A 20,773-nucleotide genomic window follows, 5' to 3' on the forward strand; every position below is an offset into this window, starting at 1 on the left:
ACAAGAAAGTGGAAAAAATAAAGGAACAGGCAAAAAGGCAAAAAACTTAGGAAGATGGGTGTTCTTGCTGCCAGTAGCATCCTAGATGAATAATATCCACTGATCTGAAGAGATGTGTCCCTCAAACACAATGCACAACAAACACTAATTATACAAGAATTCTTCAGTCTAGCACCTTAATCAAGATGTCCCTTTACTTGGCTTCAGTGGGGAAATAAGCGCCCCTTAACCAGCCCAATACCAGCATGTTTCTTCATTTAAAGCGGAGTATGACCCATTTAAAAATCAGCAGCTACAAAAAGTGTAGCTGCTGACTTTTAATAATCAGACACTCACCTGTCCCACAGTCCAGCGATGCGGGTGCAGGAAGCCTTGCTCCTCTCCCCCTTCTCTCCAAGGTGCTGGCATTCTAACTGTGGACGCCCGGCTGTTGCTTCAAAGCCGGGTGTGCATTGCGCATGCGCGAGCCGCGCTGCACGCTGTGAATGGTCGGGCAATCTTCTGGGACCTGTGATGTGTCCCAGAAGATTGCAGGGAGGAAGGGGGAGAGGTGATTTTCCTTCTGGCGCCGCAGCACCAGAGTAGGAAGTGGGAGCTGGGTGCCTGTAAAAACAGGGTACCCGCTCCTCCTCCAAAAAAATTACATGCCAAATGTGGCATATCAGGGGGTCACCTGTACTTAAAGCAGAAGTTCCATTCTTGGGTGGAACTCCGCTTTAAGAAAATTTTTGGCAAAAAACAAGATCACCTTGGTGTATCCAATTTCCAAAAAGGGGACATTTTGGGGTTATTTGTAATGTCCTGTAATGACATTTTTATTTTGGTATATTTTATAAAAGAAAGTGGAAAAAGGAAAACATGTTTTTTTTTCAAAGTGTTTAGTTTTATATAGTTAAAAAAAACCCAGCTGAGTAATTGTCAGTCATACTATCACTGCACTAAAAATTTAAAAATGGCTTGGAAAGGAAGGAGTAAAGTATAATATGCTGATATTGAGGTGGTTAACATATCTGACATGAATCTACTTGTGCTTGTTAGCTGGCTGAAGATATTGTTGTTAGAAGTTGCTAATTTCTAATACTCGGTTATTTGTTACTACCTACATGGTTTGATCATTTTAGAGTTATATGACTCATGCTGAAAAGCTCAACTGTCGTTACATGATTATTTCATTCACTATTGTTTTAGTGTGTCTGGTTGCAACAGAAAGGAAAATTGTGTTCTATATGGCAGATTAATGCAACAAAAAATGTCATCATCTTTGAAATCATATTTTTCCTTGACAAAGCTTTTGCATGAACCTGCCCATACACAGACCAGATGAAAGTGTCAAGCAATGCTTACCTATGTCCCAGGTGACAGGGTCATTACTCTCCATCTCTTTGCGGCCAATAACAAACCAGACACAGGCCATCCAGTGGGCCAGCAGAGCAAACATGGACATCAGAAGAGTTAGCACCATGGCACTGTACTGAGAATATCGGTCCAGCTTCTGTAATAACCTCAGTAGCCTCAATAATCGAACCGTCTTCAGTAAATGTACCAGAGACGTCTTTCATGATTTTTTGGAAAAAGAGAAAATTATTGGTCATTAGATAAGAGTGGTCTGTGCTTTGAACAATGTGGTATTCTTTAATCACATTACATTATTATGATCTGTAAATACGTAACAGTTCTAGTTATGTGAATGAAAAAAACCTTCTCCTAAGGTAGTAAAGATGTGCTGGATTGTTTCTCTTACCACTGTGACGTTGAATGCATAGAGAAGATCAAAGGGCAAAGCAGCAATAAGGTCCACAAAGAACCATGTGGCGAGGTAGTGGATACAGATAGAACGTGGATCATACACCACTTGTCCAGAATGGCTAACATATGTAGTCCGGAAATTTAAAATTATATCTGTAAAATTAGAGATATGGGGTTTTACTGTCTCAGAAGAAGGTACACTTTGCATACAAACCTTACATACAAGGTGATTTAGAAATAATCCCATAAAAACTAAACCTTGGCTAAGGCTCAATCTTTATTACAATATACCTTGCCCAAAACCCTTATGATCTATTAATGAGACCCAGGTCAGGAGACAGCTCGGTATACAATATATAAAAGTCCTATATTTATTCATATACCAATACTACAAAAATACAAATCATAAATCACCACAATACTATATTTAAAATCATAATTGGCCAATTATAGGAAAAAAAACAGCAGCTGCGGAGAAAAACGTTTTCTTTTTGGGGTTTTGTAGAACAAATAATACATTTAAAGTGCATGTCCAACAAAACATTATTTTTTTTCTTTAGTTTTGAATAGCGTCAGTAAAGGCTTAGTACCTCTGTCAGGTTTTTACTGCTATCCAGAGAGAAAGATTTCTAAAACTTTGAACAAAACCGCCAAAGCTTTGGTAGCGCAGTTACTGTTTTCGGAAGTGTATTTAATAAAACAAACCCAGGATGATATGCAATATCAAAGTTTTTTTGTTTTTTTTCATGGAAGCCAATTGCTAGGTCTGATGTTGGAGATTACAAAGATGCCAAAAGTCCGTTCGTAATCCTTTATAGGGATGATACCATGCTCAGGTGAATAGTGACCTCTAGGGTGCCAACTATCCTCATCCTTTCCAAACCTCTCCTCCATTCACAGAAGCTGTATTATAGCTTACATCATTGAAAAGCACTCTATGAATAGAGGATGGGCAAACGAATGACAGGTCTGCCTCCTCCAATCATAGAGCACTTTTCATTGCTGGAAGCTATAGTTCAGCTTCTATGAATGAAGGAGAGGGTGAGCATAGTTGGCACTGTTGATGAGTGCATATGAGTCCAGTGCTATACTGACCCACACAATAGCAGTCACCAGCACAACGGGCACTTCTCATTGAATGTAAGTACCATCCCTTGTGCTGATTTTTTTTCAAAATGTAGGCTTTAAACAGACAAATACCTCTGGCAAATGCTAGATTGCCATATTGCTGGTCTAGGGCCGGACATTTACCAAACACAGTTTTCACTTTGTCACAAGATTCATCTCAAGATACATTCATTCGTTTTCACAATTTACTGTCACTTCCATCCTTTCTTCTGCTGCTGAATTGAATTCTATTCACTATTACTATTAGCCGATAGTGTGGTAATATTAGTCCATTTTTGTTTTCTAAAGTCTAAACTATGATCTTTTTTGTACATGGTAGGAAGGCTGTGTGGTCCAGTTGGCTTACCTAAAATAAATAGCATTTCCACGGCAATGTCACTGACAATAGTGCTCCGTGCTGCAGACACACTGTCATCGTGGCCCGTGAAGCAGACATTGTAAGGGACAGTGACAGCCACATAAAAGGTGGCTAAGAGGATAAGCCAGTCCCAGAGGGCTTTGAAGATGCTGTAATGAAGAAGGATGAAGCGAGGTTTCTGGACAGAAGCTACTTTGTATTCAGGAAGAGAAGGCTTGTTATCTAAAAGGTTCTGTGGACAGAATAAAGAGAAAGTGATTGAATAAAAGGGTTGTAGTTAAAATTCAGGTTACAACAGTGGTCAGATCTGTCTGCACTTCATACTGAGATGAAATGTCTGGAAGTTTATACTACAATCAGTACAAGTGAAGGAAAAAAAATGAGCTAAGGCAGTGTTTAACTGGATAGTAAGCACAATTTGCTGAGATATCTCCCAGGAGTCTATTACAACCCGTCTCTTAGGACTTTGGCAATTAACCTCTTGGACAGAATTCTTTGCTCTACCCGTCTTCCCTCATATGTCCTGCTGCATTTGCAGTAATATAAAATAAACATCCAAAAGAGAGAGGATGAGTGTTCTTACCCTGGCCTGAGGACACCTACTCATAACTGACCTACGGGGCTTCTCTATGCTTAAACTGGGTTTCTGGTTTAACTAGAAACCCTTCTGCTTCTTATCCTTTGTGTAGTCAGGACCGTTTTTAAGGCAGGGCAAAAGGGGCAGCTGCCCTGGGCCCCATCATTATTGTGGGGCCCAAAGCAGTTGCCTCATACTTGCCAACTATCCTGGTTTAAATTCCCTTTCCCCTTGAAGTTTTAGTCCCATGCTGTGTCCCGATATCTCAGTGTGAAGTTATGTTACTAATGCCTCCCAGCTTTCCTCTACATGATTCAGAATTTGCCACAGCGTACTGCCTCCTAGCTAATCCCATCCCCCCCCCCACTGCCACTGATCCCAACCCCCCTCCTCAAGCGTAAAGATATGCAGTAACCTCTAGAAACCAATCAGTGAGCAGTAATAACGTGCAGTAACCTCTAGCAACCAATTAGTGAGTAGTTTAGATGTCTAGTAACCTCTAGCAACCAATCAGTGAGTGGTATAGATGTCCAGTAACTTCTAGCAACCAATCAGTGAGCAGTATTGATGTACAGTAATCTCTAGTAACCAAACAAGCAGAAGTCATGTGCTGTAACCTCTAGAAAATAAACAGTGACCCATAATGTGTGCTGTAACCTCTAGCAACCAGTCAGTGTGCGGTAATAATACACTGTAACCTCTGGTAACCTCTGGCAACCATTGCAATCATTGCCTGATCTCATTCAGTAAACTGATTTTGAGTCTAGCTGCTATTTATTGTATGTCTCAGAGCATGTGAAGAGTGAAATTGCATGTAGGGGGGCCCAAGAAAATGTTTGCCCAGGGCCCAATCAATATTAAAGACGGCCCTGTGTGTAGTAATTATAGGCGGTGTTTCCCCCAGTATCCTCATGATACATGGCCATTTGATCAAAAGTGGAATAAAGCAACAACGGAAATGGTAAGTCCTTTTCAGTAGAATAACCACTTCAGCCCCGGAAGGATTTACCCCCTTCCTGACCAGAGCACTTTTTACAATTTGGCACTGCGTCGCTTTAACTGCTAATTGCGCGGTCATGCAATGCTGTACCCAAACGAAATTTGCGTCCTTTTCTTCCCACAAATAGAGCTTTCTTTTGATGGTATTTGATCACCTCTGCTGTTTTTATTTTTTGCGCTATACACGGAAAAAGACCGAAAATTTTGAAAAAAATTGATATTTTCTACTTTTTGTTCTAAAAAAAATCCAATAAACTCAATTTTAGTCATACATTTAGGCCAAAATGTATTCGGCCACATGTCTTTGGTAAAAAAAATGTCAATAAGTGTATATTTATTGGTTTGCGCAAAAGTTATAGCGCCTACAAACTAGGGTACATTTTCTGGAATTTACACAGCCTTTAATTTATGACTGCCTATGTTGTTTCTTGAGGTGCTAAAATGGCAGGGCAGTACAAAACCCCCCCAAATGACCCCATTTTGGAAAGTAGACACCCCAAGGAAATTGCTGAGAGGCATGTTGAGCCCATTGAATATTAATTTTTTTTGTCCCAAGTGATTGAATAATGACAAAAAAAAAAAAAAATTACAAAAAGTTGTCACTAAATGATATATTGCTCACACAGGCCATGGGCATATGTGGAATTGCACCCCAAAATACATTTAGCTGCTTCTCCTGAGTATGGGGATACCACATATGTGGGACTTTTTGGGAGCCTAGCCGCGTACGGGGCCCTGAAAACCAATCACTGCCTTCAGGATTTCTAAGGGCGTACATTTTTTATTTTACTCCTCACTACCTATCACAGTTTTGAATGCCATAAATGCCCAGATGGCATAAACCCCCCCGAAATGACCCCATTTTGGAAAGTAGACACCCCAAGCTATTTGCTTTGAGGCATGTTGAGTCCATGGAATGTTTTATATTTTGACACAAGTTGCGGGAAAGTGACAAATTTTTTTTTTTTTTTTTGCACAAAGTTGTCACTAAATGATATATTGCTCACACAGGCCATGGGCATATGTGGAATTGCACCCCAAAATACATTTAGCTTCTTCTCCTGAGTATGGTGATACCACATGTGTGGGACTTTTTAGGAGCCTAGCCGTGTACGGGGCCCCGAAAACCAATCACCGCCTTCAGGATTTCTAAGGGCGTGAATTTTTGATTTCACTCTTCACTGCCTATCACAGTTTCGGAGGCCATGGAATGCCCAGGTGGCACAACCCCCCCCCAAATGACCCCATTTTGGAAAGTAGACACCCCAAGCTATTTGCTGAGAGGCATGGTGAGTATTTTGCAGCTCTCATTTGTTTTTGAAAATAAAGAAAGACAAGAAAAAAAATTTTTTTTTTTTCTTTTTTCAATTTTCAAAACTTTGTGACAAAAAGTGAGGTCTGCAAAATACTAACTATACCTCTCAGCAAATAGCTTGGAATGTCTACTTTCCAAAATGGGGTCATTTGGGGGGGGGGGGGGGTTTGCCACCTGGGCATTCCATGGCCTCCGAAACTGTGATAGGCAGTGAAGAGTGAAATCAAAAATTTACGCCCTTAGAAAGCCTGAAGGCGGTGCTTGGTTTTCTGGGTCCCGTGCGCGGCTAGGCTCCCAAAAAGTCCCACACATGTGGTATCCCCATACTCAGGAGAAGCAACAAAATGTATTTTGGGGTGTCATTTTACATATTCCCATGGCATGTTTGAGCAATATATCATTTAGTGACAACTTTGTGCAAAAAAAAAAAAAAAAAATTGTCTCTTTCCCACAACTTGTGTCACAATATAAAATATTCCATGGACTCGACATGCCTCTCAGCAAATAGCTTGGGGTGTCTACTTTCCAAAATGGGGTCATTTGGGGGGGTTTTGAACTGTCCTGGCATTTTATGCACAACATTTAGAAGCTTATGTCACACATCACCCACTCTTCTAACCACTTGAATACAAAGCCCTTTCTGACACTTTTTGATTACATGAAAAAATTATTTTTTTTTGCAAGAAAATTACTTTGAACCCCCAAACATTATATATTTTTTTAAAGCAAATGCCCTACAGATTAAAATGGTGGGTGTTTCATTTTTTTTTTTCACACAGTATTTGCGCAGCGATTTTTCAAACGCATTTTTTGGTGAAAAAACACACTTTTTTACATTTTAATGCACTAAAACGCACTATATTGCCCAAATGTTTGATGAAATAAAAAAGATGATCTTAGGCTGAGTACATGGATACCAAACATGACATGCTTTAAAATTGCGCACAAACGTGCAGTGGCGACAAACTAAATACATTTTTAAAAGCCTTTAAAAGCCTTTACAGGTTACCACTTTAGATTTACAGAGGAGGTCTACTGCTAAAATTACTGCCCTCGATCTGACCTTCGCGGTGATACCTCACATGCATGGTGCAATTGCTGTTTACATTTGACGCCAGACCGACACTTGCGTTTGCCTTAGCGCGAGAGCAGGGGGGACAGGAGTGCTTTTTTTTTTTTCTTTATTTTTTTGCTTTTTTATCTTATTTTTAAACTGTTCCTTTCATATTTTTTTTTTTAATCATTTTTATTGTTATCTCAGGGAATGTAAATATCCCCTATCATAGCAATAGGTGGTGACAGGTACTCTTTTTTGAAAAAATTGGGGTCTATTAGACCCTAGATTTCTCCTCTGCCCTCAAAGCATCTGACCACACCAAGATCGGTGTGATAAAATGCTTTCACAATTTCCCAATGGCGCTGTTTACATCCGGCGAAATCTAAGTCATGAAATGCTCGTAGCTTCCGGTTTCTTAGGCCATAGAGATGTTTGGAGCCACTCTGGTCTCTGATCAGCTCTATGGTCAGCTGGCTGAATCACCGGCTGCATTCTCAGGTTCCCTGTTGAGACAGGAGAGCCAGAGAAAAACACGGAAGACGGTGGGGGGGGGCATTCCCTCCCACTGCTTGTAAAAGCAGTCTAGAGGCTAATTAGCCGCTAGGATTGCTTTTACATGAAAGCCGACCGCTGGCTGAAAAGAATGATACCAAGATGATACCTAAACCTGCAGGCATCATGCTGGTATAACCACTCAAAGTCGTGAATGGCGTACCTGAAGACAAAAAAATGGTTAACAATAAAGCACAGTAAACGGTAAAGTATAAAAAATTGCAGACCTGAAAAACAAACATGATAAAACATAATAACAATAAAACATTGCAGAATAGAATACAGTAAAAAAGAGCAGAACAATAGAGAGAATAGAAAGAGAGAGAACAATAAAATGACAACTATTTTTTTTTTATTTTATATTTTTGTATGTGTTTTTTTTTTTTTTGTTTTTTTTTTTTTTACACTTTTTTTTGTAACTAACTTTTATAACTGTAACCGGTTCCAGGTTCGGGTCTCTCAAAATGTGATGGCATCTTGGGAGACCCTGTGAAAGTGTGCCTAGTCTGTGCAATGCTGTACCCTACGCTAATACTCAACTAGTGAATGGTAGCGTTCAAAACATTCACCAATGCAAAGACCAGGATTGTCAGGACAGGAGGGACAATAATAGCGGGTGTCACGCCTATATCCGCGCTTGCTGCAGACACAACATCTTTTTTGGGGGGGTTCGTTGGGTAGGGGTACTCGGGAGGACATAAAGAAAATGCCTCTCATGCAGCCAACTGCATTTGGTTGGGGATGTGAATGGGGGAAGTACGGGCGCTGCAGAAGTGGTCGGTTCCCAATTAGGATTGGCGAATGCAGCAGGAAGGGCATTATGGGCACGACGGGCCTGTGTTTGTCTTTTTGGTGGCAGCGGGACACTACTTGTGCTTGCCACCTCACCAGCTTGAACTGCATTTATGGGACTCGCCACGTCACCAAGTGTTACTGCAGTGCTGGTTTGACTACGACCGGGGTGTACTAGGCCGCTGGTGCTTGCCAGTTCACCAAAACACTACCAAAAAAACTGTTAGCGATCGCAGGGATCAGGCCTGACTCTGCGAACGCTGCAGTTATGCGTTTAGTGTTCTGTAAGTGACAGTGATCGATCGATACTGCACTTGGGTGGGCTGGGCCGGGCTGGGCGGAGGGGCAAAACGCAGGTGCTAGCAGGTATCTGGGCTGATCCCGCTAACACTGCGTTTTTGGGAACCCTAAACTGCTGGGGACGCTAGTATAGATCTGATCGGATCAGATATTGATGCGTTCAGATACTATACCACTAAGGGAGGCGTATGCTGCGTGCGTGGGTGTTAGCGGTACTGGCGCTAATCTGACGCTGCCTGGGGCGACGCATATCACCGCCGGGCGATCAGGGGGCTAAACCTTTATTCGGTAATAAAGGGTGGGTGCCCTGACACTATGAAAAATAAACCAACTAACCAGCGTCACAGGTAACGGTTATACGGTGATCAGTGGTGAAAGGGTTAACTAGGGGGCAATCAAGGGGTTAAAACATTTATTAGATAGTATATGGGGGTCCCTGTCACTATAAAACGCTGATGGCGAACCTAATTATTTACGTTCCTAACTAGCATCACCAGTGACACTAATACAGCGATCAGAAAAATGATCGCTTAGCGACACTGGTGACAGGGAGTGATCAAGGGGTTAAAACTTTATCAGGGGGGGTTAGGGGGGTACCGTAGACCTAAAGGGGGGTAACACTCACTGTCCTACCACAGTAACTGTCACTAACTGACACCATGCAGTAATCATAAAAAAAAAAATAAATACTGCTTGGTGTCAGTGTGACAGGGAGGGGGAAGGGGTGATCGGGGGGCGATCGGGGGGGGATCGGGGGTGTTTTGTGTGCCTGGCATGTTCTACTGTGTGTGTGTGTGTTGGTGCACTTACATGTCTTCTCTCCTCGGCGCTAGAACGGAAACTGCCGAGCCGAGGAGAGATGACATCACATCCTCTGCCTGTGTGTACTATACACAGGCAGGGTATGTTCCTCATTGGCTGGGAGCGATCGCGAGGGGGGGGGGCACGATCGGATGGTCTCCCCCTTGTCTCTCATCGCTCATAGCCAAATGCCGACCGCCGCTGGCACCGGGGGGGGTCCGATCGGACCCCCCGCCCGCGGGAAGGCAATCACGTATGGGTACGTGATTTTGCCTGCCCGTGCCATTCTGCTCACGTATATATGCGTGAGGCGGTCGGCAAGTGGTTAAAGTGTATTGAAGATACTTGCACTCCTGAAAGTACTTAAATCGGTGCAGCTGCTGTGATGCTGTAAGCAGGGGAGTACATACAGGGGTCGCAGGGGTTGCAATTGTGACCGATGCCCCATCCTTTAGAGGGCCCGTGCAGCTTCCCTGTATACCTGGATAAGAGGGGCAGTGGGGGCGGCATATAGAGGAACCAATACCCTCCATGTTCTTCCTACAGCCGCTGAATGCCCTCTGCTTCTACTATATCTTGTGCATGCATCCAGCGGATGCAAGAGGAACATGGAGGGGATCGGTTCCTCTATATGGCGTCCAGATTCCACTCCTATTCAGCTTCTTTCTGCTGCCCCAGGGTCCCTGTGCTCTCTCCTGGTACCTCCTCATTCCCACAGCTCTGCTGGGTTCCCCTGTCCCCTCTCCCCCCTGGCTGCTGTGGAAGATGATGTCAGGATGGTGAGGGGTGAAGGGGCTGGTAAACGTTTATTTTACTGGCTTCTTCATTGTCTGAATAGACCGATCACTGACTGAGTTTACTAGCCTTCAGTTTGTGGATGAACGGGAAGCTCTGTACAGAGCTACTCCTGTCTATTTATTCAGTGCAACTGAGGCTGCAGAGATGGAGATCGAGGGCTGTGACCTCAATTTCCTTTCTCTGTCTCAAAGGTAGAACATCAGAGGTCTGTTTAGACCCTTGATATTTCACCAAAGAAAAAGCTCCTAAAAAATTGTAAAAACTAATAAATAAATAATATAGTAAAAAAAAAAAATAAAATAAAATGGTAAAAGGATAATAAAAAAATAAAATAAAAAACTACTGACACCAGTAGTGGAATTTCCGGGGACACGGGGCCCTGGCGTTCCACCATCAGGCTCAGAGCAAAGGGCCCCAGGACCCTAAGTGTTCTAGTTAAGCCTTTGGTTGTAAGTGTAATATAATACAATGGTATTTTGTGCTTGGTTGTGGGAGTCATGGCATTGGAAATATGCTAGTTGCATCAAGCCGCATATTCAACACCCAACAGTAATAACTCTTGTCCTGGTTTTCTCAAACAAAGATGAACATTAAGGTTTTACACATCAGCTGTTATGGCGACCAGTATGTTACAAAGACTTTTACCAACATACCACTGCTAGATTGGAAGAAGCTGTATTGGATGCTAAGGGACCTACTATTCTGTAATTGTTTCTAGGATGTCAGTATAAAGCTTGATTTCTCTAAGCTTTATCAAATACAAAGTTACCAGGCGGACCTGTACCTTATGCACACCACACACGTTACAATGTGATTGTACAATCTTTAAATCTGCCAACAACTTGCTTAATTGGATGCAAATTGGATAGTTTATTTAGATCCTCCAGGTTTTGCTTAATTTGTTTTGACAGTATAACATGTTTGGAGACCCAGCTGAACGCTGAAAAAACATTTATGAGACATTTTGCTATGTAAATACAAATTACTCTTAAAGTGATATTAAACCCAAAAAACAAAAATGTATTATAGTGCAGCTCACCAATCGATGTGGTGGCTCCATCAGTTTTATTTTCTTTGGATTTTTTCCTACTGGTGATCTAGCCAGTAACACACCTTGTATTAGTGGGACACAACTCTGGATAAATGAGCAGAGGAGGCATAGCAGACAGCAGAATTGTCAGTCTGGGAGGGAGAGTAGTGTTATATGTGGAGACCTGCTGCGGATATGGGTATGGGCCGGTGCGAGATTTACACCCTCTACCCCAGATTCAATGAAAAAAAAAATTCTACAGATTCCTCCATTCACATTGATCGATTTAGAGCCACTAACAAATTGAAGCCAAACTCCAGCTCACACTTTATAATTAGTTATAGCAAACAGTTTTTTCTCTTTTGGGATAAAGGTTTTACATTATTAAAAAAAAAAAGCTGATAATCGTAAGCCCCCCTGTCAGTGTTAAGTAGGTTGTTTCATCCATGTCAACTGATGAATTCTGCTGGAGAGCTTGTTCTGTGAAAAACAACAGACTTGCTGGCTGGATTATCAGATGAAAATAGAAGAAAGACAAAAAAATAAAAGAAAACTAATACAGACATCTAAGAACTGGTAAGCTGCAATAAAATGTTTACGCAAATGTGTGAAAACCTATTCTCGCGCTCTCGTTCTTCACAATATATAAATGTAAATGGGCATTCGCGCACATTTGTGCACATCTGCACAGATTTGCACACATGAGGCGTAAATTACTGACCAAAAAAGCAGATTGTTCTATTTTTATTTTTTTACTGAAGAATGCATGCTGCTTGTTTACGTGCCTGTGTGCAAAAGCACATTCCAATTAATAGGCTGTATTTTAGCTCAGTGCTGTACTGAGCTTTTTCAAGCTGCAGTGTGGAAGAGGCCTTATACTGCTTTAACCATTTCAATACTGGGCACTTTCACCCCCTTCCTGGCCAGGCAATTTTCAGCATTTAGTGCTGTCACACTTTGAATGACAATTGCACAGTCATGCAATGCTGTACCCACATACATTTTTTATCATTTTCTTCCCACAAATCAAGCTTTCTTTTGGTGGTATTTTTTAAAAAATTTTTTCTATTTTTTTTTTGTTTGCTAAAATAATGATAAAATGATCATTTTGAAAAAAATAAAGTTTTTCTGTCAGAAAATTTTGAAAAGAAGTATATTTTCTACTTCACTGATGGGCACTGATAGGCTGCACTGATGAGTTGGCACTGATGGGCACTGATGAGGCAGTACTGAAGGGCATTGATGGGGTGGCACAGATGAGGAGGCACTAATATGCAGCACTGATGGGCACAGATAGGTGGCACTGATATGCAGTACTGATGATCACTGATAGGCGGCACTGATGGGCATTGATAGTTGGCACTGATGGGCACTGATAGATGGCATGGATAGGGGGCACTGATGGGCATTGAAAGGCAGCACTGATTGGCCTCACTGATGGGCACAGACTGAAGATTTAGGCTTCTTGAGGGCATGGACTATGTGAATGTATGGTGTATATCAGGCTTCAAATTTTCCACTCGCTTACTCGCATTTTGCGAGTGGAAAATGATTCCTGGCGAGCGTGGGCTGCCTCGGAGAGGGGTGGCAAGCACCGCCAGCAGGGAGTCGTTCTCCCAGCGATCGCCCCGAGGGAGGAGAGCATGGAGGAAGAGGAGAGCCGCCAGATCACAGAGCGCGGATAGCCCGTTGTAAAAGCTTACATTAGAATTGCCGTCCGCTCGTGGTCACACACAGCCCCGCCTCCTGACCCGGTGCCTGTGATGGACAGAATACTGGTCCAATGCTGGAACGCATTCTGTCTGTTACAGGCGTAGGTCAGAAGATGGGACTGTGTGTGACCATAAGCAGACGGTAATTCTAATATAAGCTGTTACAACGGCTATCCCCACTCTGTGATCCGGTCGGCAATCCTCTTCCTCCACGCTCTCTTCCCTTGTGATGATTCGGCCGCCCTCTCTCTTCCTCTGCACAGGTCACGCTGCAATGGTCGGCACAGGTGAGGCTGCAATGGTGGGCAAAGGTGAGGCTGCAATAGTGGGCACAGGTCACGCTGCAATGGTGGGCACAGGTGAGGCTGCAGTGGTGGGCAAAGGTGAGGCTGCAATAGTGGGCACAGGTCACACTGCAATGGTGGGCACAGGTGAGGCTGCAATGGTGGACATAGGTCACTCTGCAATGATGGGCACAGGTCGCGCTGCAATGGTGGTCACTGATCACACTGCAATGGTGGTTACTGGTCACGATGCAATGATGGCCACAGGTCATGTTGCAATGGTGAGCACAGGTGCAGCTGCAATAATGGGCACATTTGCAGTTGCAATGTTGGGCACAGGTGCAGCTGCAATGGTGGGCACAGGTCACGCTGCAATGATGGGCACAGGTCAGGCTGCAATGGTGGGCGCAGGTCAGGCTGCAATGGTGGGCACACGTCATGCTGCAATGATGGGCACAGGTCACGCTGCAATGGTGGGCACAGGTGAGGCTGCAATGGTGGGTACAGGTGAGGCTGCAATGGTGGGCACAGGTCACGCTGCAATGATGGGCACAGGTCACACTGCAATGATGGGCACAGGTCGCGCTGCAATGGTGGTCACTGCTCACGCTGCAATGGTGGTCACTAATCATGCTGCAATGGTGGTCACTGGTCACGCTGCATTGATGGGCACAGGTCACGCTGCAATGGTGGGAACAGGTGAGGCTGCAATGATGGGCACACATCACGCTGCAATGATGGGCACACGTCACGCTGCAATGATGGGCACAGGTTACGCTGCAATGGTGGGCACAGGTGAGGCTGCAATGGTGGGCACAAGTGAGGCTGCAATGATGGGCACAGGTCACGCTGCAATGATAGGCACAGGTCATGCTGCAATGATGGGCACAGGTTGCGCTGCAATGGTTGTCACTGATCATGCTGCATTGATGGGCACTGACAAGGCTGCATTGAAGGGTACAGGTGAGGCTGCATTGATGGGCACTGGCGAGGCTGCACTGATGGGCACTGATAAAGTTGTTGTTAATATTTATTTTTGTAATTTAATTCTGCATAAAATATTTAAGTGTCATTTCATGTCATTTAAGGGCGGCGCAGTGGTGTAGTGGGTAGCACTCTTGCCAGGTACTCCGGTTTCCTCCCACACTCCAAAGACATGCTGGTAGGTTAATTGGCTTCTGCCCAAAATTGGCCCTAGTATATGAATGGGGACCTTGTATTGTGGGTTCCTTGAGGGTAGGGACCGATGTGAGTGTGTGACGTATGTGTGGAGCACTGCGTAAATTGACAGCACTATATGGGTACCTTAAATAAATAATATATAATAGAGGAACATCTTAATGAGACACAATATATAGGGATAGGGACAGTTGTAGACATGCATGCACCCACACTCACTCAGTTTGAACTGGATGGACTGGTGTCTTTATTCAACCTTACTAACTATGTAACTATGAGATAATTTATGAGGCCTTGTTTAGGAGGGAATTAGGGGCGGTGCAGGGTAGGGATTAGGTGGGGCAACTGGTGGCGAGTAACCCTTAAGGCCTGGCTAGTAGCTCAGGACTTGAAATTTTGAGCCCTGTGCTGCGTACAGTGACTTGAAAAAGTATTCATACCCCTTCGAAAGTATTCATACCCCTTTGAAATTGTCCACATTTTGTCATGTTACAACCAAAAATGTAAATGTATTTTATTGGATTTTTGTGTGATAGACCAACACCAAGTGGCACATAATTGTGAAGTGGAAAGAAAATGATAAATGGTTTTCACATTTTTTACAAATAGATATGTGAAAAGTGTGGCATGCATTTGTATTCAGCCCACTTTACTCTGATACCCTTAACTAAAATCTGGTGGAACCAATTGCCTTCAGAAGTCACCTAATTACATAGTTGTCAACATTGTAAAAAAAATTTAGGAACACTTTTTTTGCATGTAGGCAGAGCCTTTCTATAATTAGGGGGAGCGGCATTTGTTTGTAGGCGTGAAGAAAGAAAGAAAGAAAGAAAGAAAGAAAGAAAGAAAGAAAGAAAGAAAGAAAAAGAAAAAGAAAGAAAGAAAGCCCCCAACAGAGTCCATCCTTGCATCAGGTGCCCCCAGCAGCAGTGGCGTAGCGTGGGTTGTCAGCGCCCGGTGCAAAGCAAGAAATTTGCACCCCTAACCTATGGACTTTTAGCATTCCCCGAGTCCCTTCCTACAATAGTACTTACCTGCCTGATTCCTACACTGACCACTATACTTACCTACCTGTCCACTGTAGTGACCTACCTATTCACTACACTGACCTACATGATTCCTAGACTGACCATTACACTTACCTACCTATCCACTGCACTGACCTACCTGATTCCTATACTGACCAGTACATTGACCTACCTGTCCACTACACACTGTCCACTACATTGACCACTACACTACACTGATTACCACTACACTACACTGATTACTACACTACACTACAATACCCAGCAGGGCCATGTCCAGAAGATGGTACCTGCAGTGTGTGAGGATGTAGGGCCGACCTAGGCTAAGCTGGGGGTCCGAGGAGTCTTCCAAACAGAGCCTTGTGAAAGGGGGGAGCCAGGACCATCAGTGTCCCCAGCCAGTGGAGCCTCGGTCCTTCCATCAGTGTCCCCGCTCGTCGGACACACGGGAGAAGAGGGTTGGCGGTGGCAGCGGGTGGAGGCTGATCACTTCCTTGTGTTCAGTGGAGAGCGGGGAGGGGTCGCCAATCCCTACAGCCAATATGCTTCAGTGTACAATAGAATTTTCTATTTGTACACTGAAGAGAGGAGCCGCCCCTCTGCACTGAACACAAGGGGAAACAACACTCGTGGCGGCAGTGGCCATTTTTGTGTAGCCGCTGCCGTTTTTAGCCAAAAACATTCCAGATTTTCCCGGGACAAAAGCAAAATCCCGGGAAAATAATAGGGACAAGCTTAAATCGGAACGAGGGTGCCAAAATCGGGATTGTCCCGGGAAAATTGGCTGTTGGCAACTCTGTAATTAGTAAATTGAGTCCACCTGTGTGTATATTAATCTCAGTATAAATACATCTGTTCTGTGAAACCCTCAGAGGTTTGTTAGAGAACCTTAGCGAATAAACAGTATCATGAAGGCCAAGGAACACACCAGACAGGTCAGGGATAAAGTTGTGGGGAAGTTTAAAGCAGGGTTTGGTTATAAAAATATATCCCAAACTTTGAACATCTTGCGGGGCACTGTTCAATCCATCATCCGAAAATGGAAAGAGTATGGCACAACTGCAAACCTACCATGACATTGCCGTCCACCTAAACTGACAGGTCATGATATACAACAAGTAACACCAGCGCTAAAACATGGCCATCTGTGGGTGGGGAGGAAAGGGCATGAAAGGGAGGAAAGGGCATGGTTAATGACATGGGATCTGAAACCAGTGCAGCTGGACAGCAGCCATCGCTAGAGGGTTTGGATAAACAGTGTGCAACAAAACAAACTGACCAGCGCTTAATGGGTTGAAGAGTAAACACAGTCTCACAGCAGACAGTTGAACATGATTAGTCCTAGTTTATTCAGTAATGCATGTAAAAGAACAATCCTATTGTCAGACAGGAAGGGATATGAGGTAGGTAAAAAAGACATTTTTACCTACAGTTTCACAGAAGATCCATGGAGCAACAAGGAGCTGATGGCATTGGGGTTTACAAAAAGCCTTCTGCAGCATGAGGGGGCGCCAATACCCCTGCTGCACTGCGGCCGAATGTGGAACACGCTCACCAGCATGTGGGGAAAGGCTGGATGTGCTGGAGGAGAAAGCGAAGATGATTGACAGTGGTAAGGTGGAGACCCGAACTGTAAGCTGCATGTGGCTGGGACACCAAGTCCACTGGCGTACTGAGGTGGAAGGGAGAGAGCCGCGGTGCTGCAGTGTGGATGACGCTATACGTTCACAGCATCTGAAGCCCAATGAACCAATGAATGTGAATCCCAGCTGCGTGGGAGTGTCCCAAAACGATGTAGAGCTCAGGGAGATGGAAAACCAGGGCTGGATGGGCTGATGTGGATGTCAGTCAGCATTGCTGGGGTTCTAGGGGTGCTGGTCGTTGGAGCACCTCATGGACCTGGGTGACATGTTAGCTGTGGTGGTTGCCTTGACAACGCGTTTTGAGCATCTACGCTTTTTCAAAGCTTTGCTTTGGTTTTCCAACTCCCTGAAGTCTACATAGTTTTGGGACACTCCCACGCAGCTGGGATTCACATCCATTGGGCTTCAGATGCTGTGAACATATAGCGTCATCCACACTGCAGCTAAATCAGGTTTGAGTATAGCCTCACATAATATTAAATAGCGAATCATATAAAAGCACCATCATCCCATTTGACATATGAGAGGTGGGAATGTGAGGGCAGTTGCTGAGGCTGACCACTACACATAGCCATCTGGGAAGCTAGAATGGACTGATACAATAACACAATCATTGATAAAATTCAATTTTTATTCCATAACAACATACAAAAAAATTATTTTTTTAAATATATAAAAAATACACATATATACACCAACTGAAACTAACTATTGGCGGGTTCCCCCCATCCAGTTCCTCTACCGGTTTCACGGTATAACCGCTTCTTCAGGAGGATAGAAGGTCTATGAATGAAGATCATACATTAAGCATATAATAATAATAACAAAGCATACAATTTACAGTCAATATTAATATAGGGATGCTTGCTCACCCAAATGGACCAGGACGGCTAGCGACAGGATCCCAAACAGTTTCCCCCCACGGCGGACGGGGGGGATTAATAAGTGACCATCTCTAATTAGGAGGTAACAATGATAACATCAATATTTATATTGAGTAGATTATTTCTAGATAATGGTGAGGTGTAGGGATGAGCCGAACACCCCCTGTTCGGTTCGCACCAGAACATGCGAACAGGAAAAAAGTTCGTTCGAACACGCGAACACCGTTAAAGTCTATGGGACACGAACATGAATAATCAAAAGTGCTAATTTTAAAGGCTTATATGCAAGTTATTGTCATAAAAAGTGTTTGGGGACCTGGGTCCTGCCCCAGGGGACATGGATCAATGCAAAAAAAAGTTTTAAAAACGGCCGTTTTTTCAGGAGCAGTGATTTTAATAATGCTTAAAGTCAAACAATAAAAGTGTAATATCCCTTTAAATTTCGTAGCTGGGGGGTGTCTATAGTATGCCTGTAAAGGGGCGCATGTTTCCCGTGTTTAGAACAGTCTGACAGCAAAATGACATTTCGAAGGAAAAAACCCATTTAAAACTACTCGCGGCTATTGCATTGCCGACAATACACATAGAAGTTCATTGATAAAAACGGCATGGGAATTCCCCACAGGGGAACCCCGAACCAAAATTTAAAAAAAAAATGACGTGGGAGTCCCCCTAAATTCCATACCAGGCCCTTCAGGTCTGGTATGGATATTAAGGGAAACCCCGGCCAAAATTTAAAAAAAAAATGACGTGGGGTTCCCCCTAAATTCCATACCAGACCCTTCAGGTCCTGTATGGATTTTAAGGGGAACCCCACGCCAAAAAAAAAAAATGGCATGGGGTCCCCCCAAAAATCCATACCAGACCCTTATCCGAGCATGCAACCTGGCAGGCCGCAGGAAAAGAGGGGTGGACGAGAGAGCGCCCCCGCCCCCCGTTATTTAAGAGCCGTCAGACGAGGAGACGCCGTCACACAGCGGGAGCCTCCCTCCATGCCAGCATGGATGCGGAGCGGCCCGGAGAAGAAAATGAAGAAGAGAAGAAAAGAAGAATAGAAGAAGGAAGAAGAGAAGAAGAAGAAGATGATGAAGAAAAGAGCGGGAGCCTCCCCCCATGCCATGGGTAAGGAGCGGCCCAAGGAGAAGAAGATAGAAGACGCCGCGGAGGAGATGCTGGACGAGAACGCCGGAGGAAGAACCAGAAGAACAAAAAGAAGAAGAAGATGAAGGAAGATAGAAGAAAGAAGAAGCATTTAAATAAAGGAATTGTCAAAAACTGTCTCTTGTCATTTTTAACATTTTTGACAGTTTTTTAGTGAAATGGTAGGGGTAAGTACCCCCTTACCATTTCACACAGGGGGGGGGCCGGGATCTGGGGGTCCCCTTGTTAAAGGGGGCTTCCAGATTCCGATAAGCCCCCCGCCCGCAGACCCCCACAACCACTGGCCAGGGTTGTGGGGATGAGGCCCTTGTCCTCATCAACATGGGGACAAGGTGTTTTGGGGGGCTACCCCAAAGCACCCTCCCAATGTTGAGGGCATGTGGCCTGGTACGGTTCAGGAGGGGGGGTGCACTCTCGTCCCCCCCTCTTTTCCTGCGGCCTGCCAGGTTGCGTGCTCGGATAAGGGTCTAGTATGGATTTTTGGGGGGACCCCACGCCGTTTTTTTTTTTTTTTTTTGGCGCGGGGTTCCCCTTAAAATCCATACCAGACCCTTGGTCTGGTATGGAATTTAGGGGGAACCCCACGTCATTTTTTTTTTTTAATTTTGGCCGGGGTTCCCCTTAATATCCATACCAGACCTGAAGGGCCTGGTATGGAATTTAGGGGGACTCCCACGTCATTTTTTTTTTTTATTTTGGTTCGGGGTTCCCCTGTGGGGAATTCCCATGCCGTTTTTATCAATGAACTTCTATGTGTATTGTCGGCAAGTAGGTTGCCGTGAGTAGGTTTAAATGGGTTTTTTCCTTCGAAATGTCATTTTGCTGTCAGACTGTTCTAAACACGGGAAACATGCGTCCCTTTACAGGCATTCTATAGACACCCCCCAGCTACGAAATTTAAAGGGATATTACACTTTTATTGTTTGACTTTAAGCATTATTAAAATCACTGCTCCTAAAAAAACGGCCGTTTTTAAAACTTTTTTTTGCATTGATCCATGTCCCCTGGGGCAGGACCCGGGTCCCCAAACACTTTTTATGACAATAACTTGCATATAAGCCTTTAAAATTAGCACTTTTGATTTCTCCCATAGACTTTTAAAGGGTGTTCCGCGGCATTCGAATTTGCCGCAAACACCCCAAATTGTTCGCTGTTCGGCGAACTTGCGAACAGCCAATGTTCGAGTCGAACATGAGTTCGACTCGAACTCGAAGCTCATCCCTAGTGAGGTGGTGTGGTGGAAATAGGCTAAGTGGTGCACATGTGTAAAGGGGGGAGAGAAAGAAACCCACAAAGAGAAAGACAGAGAGGAAAAGGGAAAAGAGAAAGGAGGGGCTGGGAAAGAAGTGAATAGGTGAGGGGAGGGGGTATGGGGAGAGGAAGGGAGGAAAAGGGAGGAGAAAGGGAAGATGAGAAAAGGGGAAGGGAA

General features: G+C 44.1%; 1 protein-coding gene across 1 annotated transcript in view; it reads right to left on the reverse strand.

The window, feature by feature from the left end:
- KCNH4 (potassium voltage-gated channel subfamily H member 4) overlaps positions 1–20,773 on the reverse strand; it is a gene marked incomplete at its 3' end in the record, with an annotated part of 923,392 nt that overhangs the window by 394,411 nt on the left and 508,208 nt on the right. Inside the window, 3 exon segments of the mRNA XM_073606110.1 lie at positions 1,345–1,552; positions 1,742–1,899; positions 3,221–3,464. Coding sequence (XP_073462211.1) covers positions 1,345–1,552; positions 1,742–1,899; positions 3,221–3,464 — 610 coding nt within the window.

The sequence above is a fragment of the Aquarana catesbeiana genome, linkage group LG12 (assembly GCF_042186555.1).
Source record: "Aquarana catesbeiana isolate 2022-GZ linkage group LG12, ASM4218655v1, whole genome shotgun sequence".
Taxonomy (NCBI): domain Eukaryota; kingdom Metazoa; phylum Chordata; class Amphibia; order Anura; family Ranidae; genus Aquarana; species Aquarana catesbeiana.